The sequence below is a fragment of the Palaemon carinicauda genome, chromosome 14 (genome assembly GCF_036898095.1).
Source record: "Palaemon carinicauda isolate YSFRI2023 chromosome 14, ASM3689809v2, whole genome shotgun sequence".
Taxonomy (NCBI): Eukaryota; Metazoa; Arthropoda; class Malacostraca; order Decapoda; family Palaemonidae; genus Palaemon; species Palaemon carinicauda.
Genome location: NC_090738.1, coordinates 121,976,041 through 121,987,057, shown reverse-complemented (window position 1 = coordinate 121,987,057; position 11,017 = coordinate 121,976,041). Strand labels below are relative to the sequence as shown.

At 39.0% G+C, this 11,017-nt stretch overlaps 1 protein-coding gene across 1 annotated transcript; it reads right to left on the bottom strand.

Annotated features, from left to right (window-relative positions):
* Positions 1-398: 398 nt before the first annotated feature.
* On the bottom strand, positions 399-9,828 carry LOC137652957 (4-galactosyl-N-acetylglucosaminide 3-alpha-L-fucosyltransferase FUT6-like). Its single transcript, XM_068386350.1, has 6 exons — positions 9,768-9,828; positions 8,483-8,677; positions 7,738-7,843; positions 7,347-7,482; positions 4,288-5,007; positions 399-615 (listed from the first exon to the last, which is right to left on the bottom strand). Exons 1-6 carry the CDS (start codon positions 9,826-9,828, stop codon positions 403-405), a joined length of 1,431 nt encoding a protein of 476 aa, XP_068242451.1. The 3' UTR covers positions 399-402.
* Between the last annotated feature and the right edge of the window lie 1,189 nt (positions 9,829-11,017).

Below are 11,017 nucleotides of genomic sequence, written 5' to 3'. Positions count from 1 at the left end.
TCCCTGTTACTCCTATTAGGATCAGTGTCGAATAGCTAGTTGCCATCATGACAAGGACAAAACCAGCTCAAATGTTGAAAAGATCTAAATTTTAACCTTCTTTTTGGAATCATAGTACTACAGTACCTAACAACTAAGATACTTATCAATAAATTCAAAGAAAAATCATGATCACTCTGGTCCCTTATAAGAAAACCAAATCATCATTTAACTAATATGTGGACAACAGATTAGCTTCCCTTTGTAGCAGCTGCCTCACACCTGTCTACTAAACGCATCGCAGTGTCTATTTCTATATTAGAAACTACCATCTGATTCTCGTTAATTTTTTTAATAAAACAAAAGAAAAATTTGTGAGGTCCTCTGAGATTTTCCATTTCTGTCTAATGACACCCAGTTTCATTATTTGTGTCGCTTTGCATTACGAAGATCTTGAGTGTATATTGGGCTCCAACACTCGGACTTGTAAACAAACCAGTCTTCAAAGTCTTCAATGACTCGATGCTCGTACATCTGAGGGTCATACAACCTGGCACACAGGTGGCAGAAGGTTCTCTCTCCTCCGATGGTCGAAGGCTGGAAGTGATTTTTCCACGCGAAATATTTCTGGTACTCCTGCGAATTAAGAGATTTGCGTTTATTCATTAGTATGAGATATTCAAGATAATGTAAAAAAAATAACGTTAAAATTTTATTATGCAGACAACATTATATCGGTTGATGCAAACACATGCATTATGCCAGTTTCAACTGTTCTATCTGTTTACCAAGGTATTTCCCCCAATTTTGGGGGGTAGCCAACATCAAACATATGAAGAAAAGGGGACCTCTCTTCTCTCTGTTCTTCCCACCTTTACAAGGGATTCAGCCGAGTTTAGCTGGACTGCTAGGGTGCCACAGCCCACCCTTCCCCGTTATTCACCACAGATGAAGTTTCATACCTTGAATCCTCTACTGCTACTACCTATGCGGTCACCAAGGCGACCAGAGGAAGCAGCAGGGCCTACCGGAACTGCGTCTCAATCGCTCGCCATTCATTCCTATTTCTAGCACGCTCTCTTGCCTCTCTAACATCTATCTTCCTATCACCCAGAGCTTTCTTTACTCCATCCATCCACCGAAACTTTGCCCTTCCTCTTGTACTTCTCCCATCAACTGTTGCATTCATTACCTTCTTTGGCAGACAGCCAATTTTCATTCTCTCAACATGGCCAAACCACCACAACACATTCATATCCACTCTAGCTGCTGAATCTTTTCTTACACCCGTTCTCAACCTCACTACTCCGTTCCTAACCCTATCTAATCGAAATACACCAGGCATACTCCTCAGACACTTTATCTGAAACCCATTCAATTTCTGTCTCTCCGTCACTTTCATTCCCCACAATTCCGATCTATACATCACAGTTGGCACAATCACTTTCTCATACAGAACTCTCTTTACATTCATGCCTAACCCTCTATTCTTTACCACTCCCCTCACTGCCCCCAACACTTTGCATCCACTCTACCATTTGCTGCAACAACAGACCCCAAGTACTTAAACTGATCTACTTCCTCAAGTGACTCTCCATTTAACATGACATTCAATCTCGCCCACCCTCCCTTCTCGTGCATCTCATAGCCTTACTCTTATCCACATTAACTCTCAACTTCCTTCCTTCTCTCATTAATCGACCAAGCTTCTCTTCCAAGTCTGCAACCAGTACAGTATTATCCACAAACAGCAACTGATTTACCTCCCATTCATAATCACTCTCGTCTATCAGTTTCAATCCTCGATCAAGGACTCTAGCATTCACCTCTCTCACCACTCCATCAACAAACAAGTTAAACAACCACGGTGACATCACACATCTCTCAGCCCCACTCTCAATGGAAACCACTCGCTCACTTCATTTCCTATCCTAACACATGCTTTACTACCTTTATAGAAACTCTTCACTCCTTGCAACAACCTTCCACCAGTTCCATATAACCTCATTACATTTCACATCTCTTCCCTATCAACTCTATCATACGATTTCTCCAGATCCATAAATGCAACATACACTTCCTTGCCTTTTGCCAAATATTTCTTACATATCTGCCGAACTGTAAAAATCTGATTCATATATCCCCTACCTCTTCTAAAACCACCCTGTATTTCTAAAATTGCATTTTCTGTTTTTTCCTTAATCCTATTAATTAGTACCCTAGCACACACTTTTCCAACCACACTCAACAAACTAATACCTCTTGAATTACAACACTCATGCACATTTCCCTTACCCTTATATAGTGGTACAATACACATACACAGTTTAGTGGCACCATTGACAACCTAAAACACATATCAAACCATCTCACCAACCTTTCAAGTACAGTCACACCCCCTTCCTTTAACATCTCAGTTCGCACACCATCCATACCAGGTGCTTTTCCTACTCTCGTTTCATCTACTGCTCTCCTCACTTCCTCTCTTGTAATCTCTTTCTCATTCTCATCTCCCATCACTGGTGCCTCAACACCTCTTCTTCTTCTTTGTCTACATCTCTCCCAATTTCTATGTGGGGTCGATGTTTCTGGTCAGCTTTCTCCATCTACTTCTGTCCCACACCTCATCACCGGTTAATGCCTTTGATCGAAGGTCATCCTTGATACAGTCCATCGGACCTTCGCTTTGGTCTCCCTCTCCTTCTCGTTCCTTGTACCTCCATTTCCATCACTCTCCTCCCAATATACTGCTCATCTCTTCTCATGACATGACCATACCACCTCAGTCTACTTTCTTGGATCTTATCTGATAGTTTTCTAACTCCTGTGGTACCCCTAATTACCTCATTCCGTATCTTATCTCTTCTTGTCACCCCACACATCCATCTCAACATTCTCATCTCTGCCACATCCATCTTCTTCTCTTCTGTCTTTTTTATTGCCCACGTCTCCGCTCCATACATCATTGCCGGTCTCACAACTGTCCTGTGTACTTTACCTTTCAACTTAACCCTTATTTTCCTGTCGCATAGTACTCCACGCACTTTTTTCCAATTCTTCCATCCTGCTTGTATTCTGTGGTTTATTTCTGCCCCCAGATCACCATCCTCTGCAACAGTAGATCCTAAATACTTGAAATTTTTAACTCTTTTCAATCTCTCTCCTTGTAAACTAACTTCCCCATTCTCGCCATTTTTCAATCTCAAATAATCTGTCTTTTTCCTGCTGATCTTCAATCTTCTATTTTTCATTTCTCTTCTCTACTCCTCCGGTTTCTCTTCTACTACCTCTTGCCTAGTGCTACACAGTATAACATCATCAGCAAAAAGCATACACCAAGGAGACTGATCTCTAATACCTTGTGTTACTACATCCATGACCAGATCAAATAGGTAAGGGCTCAATGCAGACCCCCGATGTAGTCCCACATTTACTGGGAAACTTTCTGTTAGACCTATACTGCTCTTAACATTTGCTTGTCCCCTCTCATACATATCTTGAGTGATTCTTACGTATTTCTCAGGGTCTCTCTTTTCTCTCATACACCTCCACAGCTCCTGACGTGATCCTCGATCGTATGCCTTCTCCATGTCAATAAAGACCATATGTAATCCTTTCTGTTTCTCCCGATGTTTTTCTATCGTCTGCCTTAAAGCAAATGTTGCTTCTATCCTCAACATTCAATAAACTTTCAAAATATCCCGCCCACCTTTTCCTTGCCTCCTATCCTTTTAACAATCTTCCATTTCCATCTTTCACTGTCTCTTCAATTCTCAAACCACCCTTCCTCACCCTCTTCATTTCTATCCAAAACTTCTTCTTACTCTCTTCCTATGAACGACCCAATCCCTGACCCCACCTCCAGTCAGCCGCCCTTTTTGCCTCGGCTACCTTACGTTTTGCTTCCACATTTTTCTCTCTACAGTATATCTTTCATACTTCTCTACACTATTACTCTGCAGCCATTCTTCAAATGCCCTCTTTTTCTCTTCCACTTTTATCTTCCCTCCTTCATTCCACCATTCACTACCCCTCCTCATGCTTCCTCTAACAATCCTCTTGCCACACACATCACTTGCAATCCCAACAAAATTTTTGTTTACTAACTTTCACACCTGCTCTAAATTACCAGTTTGTCTCAATTTCACTCTATCATATGCCATTTCCAACCTTTCTTGATATTCATATTAAGATTCTTCAAATTCTAGATATTGCAGTGTAATATATGGGCATAAGTTTGAGATTAATTTATGCATTTATTCCCTGAGGTACAAAGGCAGAAATGAGAATAATCATAAAAAATCTTACCTCAGGATTTTGTTGCAAATACAGTAACTTTTCAGCCAGTTCCTTGGGAGAGTATTCATTTGCATTTATGTATGAATTCGGAGGCAGAAACGAGGAGTAGTTTGCAAGTCCTCGAACCACAGGAACTATTGGATAATGAAGGAAGTTGTAGACCTTTTCAGTGATGTAGTCTTTACAAAAATTGTTCTCAAAAGAAAACATAAATAGGTATTTTTCTCCAGCCAATTTCAGGCATTTGTCGGTCAAAGGGTTATATCCCAGATGAACAATCATTGATTTTCCACATTTCTTAGTCCCATATTTTCCATAGATATCAATGGGGGCGTATTTCTGGAAGTATTTCACATATTCTAGACGATCAGAATGTACTAGTTCATTGTTTTTGGAGATGAAAGCTACGGCCAATTTTCTTTCCTGATTTCCTTGCTCTAAAACTGGAGGTACAACCCAGGCGGGAGGAAGCAATTTTGCATCCTCTTTACTGACAACAAACCCATGAGGAAGTATGATATCAGCGTCGCTGCGATACATCATCGTTCGGTTGAAGAATCCATTGAAACGAGACACTTCAAACATGCGTTTAGGGAGCGCCAATGGTGGAGACTCTAAGCTCAGCATAATCCAGGGTTGGTCAAGATTCCTGGGCCCTAGAGCTTTTATTGCGCGTTGGGGGTCGTTTGCCCCTCTTAACTCGATGAGTATTGCATCAACGTCGTTTTTCTGTAATTAACATGAAAAGATTTTGTTATCTACAGTTTAGCTCTGCTGAAAGAAACCCCTTCCCCCGAATACCTTGTCTCCATGGGTCATGAAAATGAAGTGTTACATAAATAAATTCATTAATTAACTTTTCTTTCAGATCACTTGAGACTTTCTTCTGGAACCTCTCTCCCTTTCCTCACATTGATCCTTTCCATAGGACCCAACCACCTCAAAAGATTTGTATCCGTCCTTTCACCTAAAGGAAAATCTTTTTAGTTGCTACATATATTCAAATTTCTTGTCATACCAATTATTCTTATGCCACATATAAATGTAGAAAGTTCAATTAAACAGCTTAAATCTTCTTTCATTCATATTTAACACAAACACTTCACTTTCATAAAACAGACTTGGCTGAACAGTCCTTTCATATATTCATACACATTTCCTTACATAAAGATTCAGTCTCTTCCCAGTCTTTCATACACATCTGATAATCTTGGCTTCATATATTTCACACCTAAAGTCTTTCAAATACCAATTCAAATCTGTTTCATTTATTGCTCCATCAATACTAACATTTTTAAAATTGCTACATATGCCTGGCTTCCATATACCCTTATTTTGTAATGTTGCCATGTTGTTCAATTCGTTTGTTGAAGGAGTTGTAAGAGAGGTGAATGTTCGAGTGTGCTTGGTCAAGGATTGAAATTGATAGTTGAAAGTCACCATGAGTAGGATGTGAATTAGTTGTTGTTAGCTTATGATACCGTATTAGTTGCAGACTCAGAAGAGAAGCTGTGTCGAATACTGACAGAGTTTAGAAGAGTGTGTGAAAGAGGGAAGTTGAGATTTAATGTGGGTAAGAGTAAGGTTATGTAATATACGAGAAGGGAGGGTGCTAAATGGAAAACTACTTGAGGAAGTAGATCAGAATAAGTACTTGGGTTCTGTTGTTGCAGCAAATATTGGTGTGGAAGCAGATTTACGTCTGAAAGTAAATGAAGGATGTAAAGTTTTAGGGCCAGTGAAGGGAGTGGTGAAGGATAGAGAGTTAGGGATGAATGTAAAAAAGGTCCATATGAGTAAGTGATTATAACAACTGTGTTGTATGGGTTGTAGTTGTGGTGGATGGAAGTGAGGGAGGGAGAGAAATTGAATATCTTTGAGATGAAGTGTCTGAGGAGTATGGCTGGAGTATCTCCACTGGATAATGCTATGAACGAAGTAGTGAGGGTGAGAACGGGTGTGAGAAATTGATTAGCAGTTAGAGTGGATATGAATGCGTTGAGGTGGTTTAGCCAAATAAAGAGAATGGAAAATGGCCGTCTGCTGAGAAGGGTGATGATGCAAGAGTTGATGAGAGAATTACAAGAGGAAAGTCAAGGTTTGGGTGGGTGGATGGAGTGAGGAAATCTATGGGTGACAGGAGGATAAATGTGCAAGAGGCAAAAGAGCGTACTATAAATAGGAATGAACAGCGAGCAATTGTGATGCAGTTCCGAGAAGCCTTGCTGCTACCTTGGATCAACTTAGTGACCGCTGAGGTAGCGGCAGTAGGGGAATCAGCATATGAAGCTTCATTTGTGGTGGATAACGGGGTGGGCTGTGGGCTGTGGCACACTAGCAGCACCAACCAAACTCGGCTGAGGTCCCAGTCAGGCATGAAGGAACAGTGATAAGAAAAATCCTCCTTTTCTATGTTGGCTACCTCCAAAAATTGGAGGAAGTATCGTAGTAGATAGATAGAACAAACAGTTTGTTTACCTTTCACTAGTTTCTGCAGTCTTTATCTATTGTTTGTTATCAGTATTGTATAATCTATGAACATCAGGTACTGCAGACTTACTTTTGTGTCTCGCAACTTTGCACTTATATATTTTTCCTTTTTTTGACTTCCCACGTCAATCCATCTGTAAAGATGTTGAAAAGGCATGGAACAGAGATATATCTTCATCTCAAACAACCATTTACATCGAACCAGTCACTCCTATGGCTACATATTCCAACACACATTTCACTTCCATTAAAAAGAATTGTAATCATTCTCAGTCTTCGGGTCGTTTTATGTATGTATTTTACATACATTTTTTTCCTTTATTATCAAACTAATCACATATCTGTTTTGCACCTGTTACTTGATTCACACAATCTCTTCCTTGTCTAAACAAACACTGCATTCTGTCACTCTGCATTACTTTTTCAATCAAAACTCTGCCATACCCCTACCCTGGTATACTGGGTATTATGCTTTATCCGTATTATTCTCACATTCTCCACCTTCTTCACTTATATATAATCTTCTGAATTAAAATGAGATCAATATGGCAATAATGGAATAACTTCTGTATGATTACCTCTTTCACATCAAATGTCACTTCGCAGGGAAGAGGGCAGAGTTTATTCCGGATGTGTGAGGTTTGCTCGTACCAGTATGTTCCCCAAAAAGGTCTTGCCCAAAGCAGTACCCGAGGGATATTTCCCTTCCTGAAACTGCATTGAAAAGAGGTTACTATGGTGATGGATATGAGATATATTTATTTTTATCATTATAGAATATCTTGTTGTTAGTATCGATAGTATTATTGTTGCTATTTTGGAGCATCAAAATAATGTAAAATCAAAGAAAAATAAGCAAATGCTTACTATATTCTAAGTCTTGCTCAGCCCTAATATCTAAAGTTGGTTAAATTGAGTTTAGCGAAGTGTTCAAAACCATGAAGGTAAAATACTTGAAACATTACTTACTTCTTCTTCCCTGGAGCTAATTTTCCAGCAGCTTTCTGTTTATAAAGAGTCAGCAAAGGCTCAAATATCTGGTCTTTAAACCCGAGGTCTTCTTTGTGGTTTAGCACTAGGGATATAAAATAGATATGATGAGCAAAGATAGACATTCTCAACTCTCTCTTTTTCTAGATACTTTAAAACTCTTTCACCAGCTTCTTTCGGTTCTTTTTCTTTATATTAACTCTTTTAAGATGTAACTTACTGTTCTACTTCTTTTCTATCCTCTAAATATTATAAATATTCAAAATACTCTCTCCATCGACTCATGACAGCATTCCCCAATCCTCTTTGCATTCATTTTCCTATAAAAGATCATTTAATTCTCATTTAGTTAATTTCTTATCTACTTTTCTCTCCTCTGTTACTGTACCAGGATATCTTTATTCGCTTACTTTATTCTTGACAACATCTTGTACGCCTACATCTGTTATTCACTTCCATCACACAAGTAGACCTCAAATACTTTTTTTTTTAATTCTAAACTTTTTATTTCCTAATCCCACCACTGATTGTCTTTATTCCTTCCTCCTACCCAATTTCATCAATGGGATAAGAAAATACAGAGAAGCTAGCAGACCTACACACAAGCAGACATTGGTATGAATTGAGTAGGGTGTAGGAAAACATCAGATATAACTACAGGCGAAAGTACATGACAAACAAGGCCTAACTCTAAATGGAAGGGAAAAGTTGTTTCTATACTTACTTTCAATCATGAAGCAGTGCCGAGCTTTCCTTGTATAAGTATCAACTAGAGAGATTTTCAAAAGTATGTAAAAAGATGATCCCCATACGATCAAAGCCAGCAGTAGTCGCTTTACCTCCATGAAGCACAAAAACCTCCCAGCTGGATAAATTTCAGGTCTTTGACTTTCAGCTGCGTTATGTTCCCGGAAATTAGCTGAAAAAATAATAAGTAAATTGCTTAAAACAAAAGCAAAATGAAACATTCCACGTAAGATATTTCTGGGTATATTAATTTCTTAAAACAGTATAACATGAGCAGTGTTACCTCCCCTAACCCCCTTTGTAAATCTTATTTGCAGTTCATCTGCCAATGATCACTTATGCTCGTGATAAGCAGTCACTTATACTGGAGTCCATTATTATTATCATTATTATTATTATTATTATTATTAGCTAAGCTACAACCTTGGTTAGAAAAAGTAAGATGTTACAAGCCCTACGTCCAACTAGGAAAGTAGCCCTGCCAGGAGAGAATTAAACTATATATGAGAAGTAGAAAGTCAGGATCCATAGTTAGTAATAAGACCAGTGTTAATCTATGGATCGGAAACTTTGGCTTTAAGGCGAAAAGAAGAAGCAAAGCTTGAGAGAACAGAGATGAGAATCCTAAGGTGGATTATATGAGTATATCGCTGTTTGAAAGATGGGAAAATGATGAAATAAGCAGAATGGCAGGTGTAGTAAAGATTACAGAGATGATAAGAATGACATGACTGAGATAGTGTGAGCACTTGTTGAGGATGGATGGTGGGGAAGGAGTGAGGAGGGCACATGGATGGAACCTTTTAGGTGGAGAAGGTTAAGGGGGAGGCAGAGAATCTGATGGCCAAATAAAGTAAAGGATGATATGGTGAGAAGAGGTTTGGTGAAAAATTATGCCTTTGATGGAAGGCATTGGAGAGGGCGCATCAGGCAGCCGACCCCTTAGTGTATGGATAGGGGCGCGAAAAAAAAGAAGTATTGAATGAAAGTATAAAATGTTTTAAAATCGGTATCAACGTTAAAGTAGATCTGTTATAAATAAACTATGAAGAGAGACTTATGTCGACCAGTATAACATAAAATCTTTTGCAGCTAGATTGAATTTCAGAATTCCACCAATTCAACTACGAGATTAGGAAGATCACTCCAGAATCTGGTCACAGCTGGACTAAAACTTCTAGAATACTGTGAACAGTAGTAATAAGATTTGTGATGGAGAAAGCAAAACTATTAGAATTAACTGCATACCTTGCACTACGTACAGGATGGTACAGCCCATGTGATATTTCTATCTATGCTCATTTCATATCCCTGATCCCTCATGATTATATTCATATAACATCAATTATTTCTGCATTCATGCGACACTGCTCACTAATGCTTGTGAAAATGCAATATCAATCTCTCCTGAGATTGTCCATATGTCACTAACTACTCTTCTTTACACTTACTGATCTTGATTACGAGCATGAGACTAATCACTCTTGTCTCTGCCGATATTACATCTGTCACTCACGTTCTAACTCATATCATACTGGCCATTCTTGCTCATGCTCATGTGACAGAACCTAATAGTTATGTCAACGAAACACCGGTCTAAAAAACAATTGCAACTTCAGTATCTCTTGAATATTCAACATTTCCCTCTACTAATTTGTAAGTCGCTTCTCAACGAGATGTTACTATCAACCATAACCTTTTCCGTCATAGCAGCGACCCCATAGAATCGGCTAATGAATAGTGCTTAGGTCAACATAGGCATAAGGGTCATGTCTTGAGCCTAATTTCTGTGGCCCCAGTGACGTAACTAAAGGGGGGACGGAGGGGGCCTTTTTTTAAAAATGACCCCGGGGTAGCCCTCCAAAGCAGGGTCAGAAAATAAAGGTATGAATTATTATTATTATTATTATTATTATTATTATTATTATTATTATTATTATTATTATTATTATTATTTGCTAAGCTACAACCCCAATTGGAAAAGCAGGATGCTACAAGCCCAGGGGCTCCAACAGGGATAATAGCTCAGTGAGGAAAGGAAACAAAGAAAAATTAAATATTTTAAGAAGAGCAACGAGATTAAAATAAATATCTCCTATATAAACTATAAAATGCCTACATTTAAAATTGCCACCAATTCACCTGAGTAAAGGGGAGGGGGCCTCTTTACTATCTCATCCCCTGGGCCCCAAATCTCTCGCTGCTGTGTGGGTCCCATTGAAAGTCTTCCAAACCCAGAGAAATCAATTTTGCCTTTTCTTAATGTGGTGTGTATGCTACCGATTAAAGCAATTCTGTAGATATTAGGTTGGTCAGGGCACCAGTCACTTGTTGAAATACTACCACTAGTGAGTTATTGAATCCTTTGATTGGCCAGACAGCACTACATTGGATCACTTTCTCTGGTTACGGCTCATTTTTACTTTGCCTGCACATACGCCGAGTAGTCTGGCTTATTCTTAGCACATTTTCCTGCCCTCGTACACCTGAAATACTAAGATCACCAAACAAT

Coding starts and splice junctions, on each gene's coding strand:
- LOC137652957 (XM_068386350.1), bottom strand. CDS start 9,828: ATGAGGGATCAGGGATATGAAATGAGCATAGATAGAAATATCACATGG. Junction 7,483..7,737: donor TTAGCTCCAGGGAAGAAGAA/GTAAGTAATGTT, acceptor TTTTCAATGCAG/TTTCAGGAAGGGAAATATCC. Junction 5,008..7,346: donor TGACATTTGATGTGAAAGAG/GTAATCATACAG, acceptor TGTTAATTACAG/AAAAACGACGTTGATGCAAT.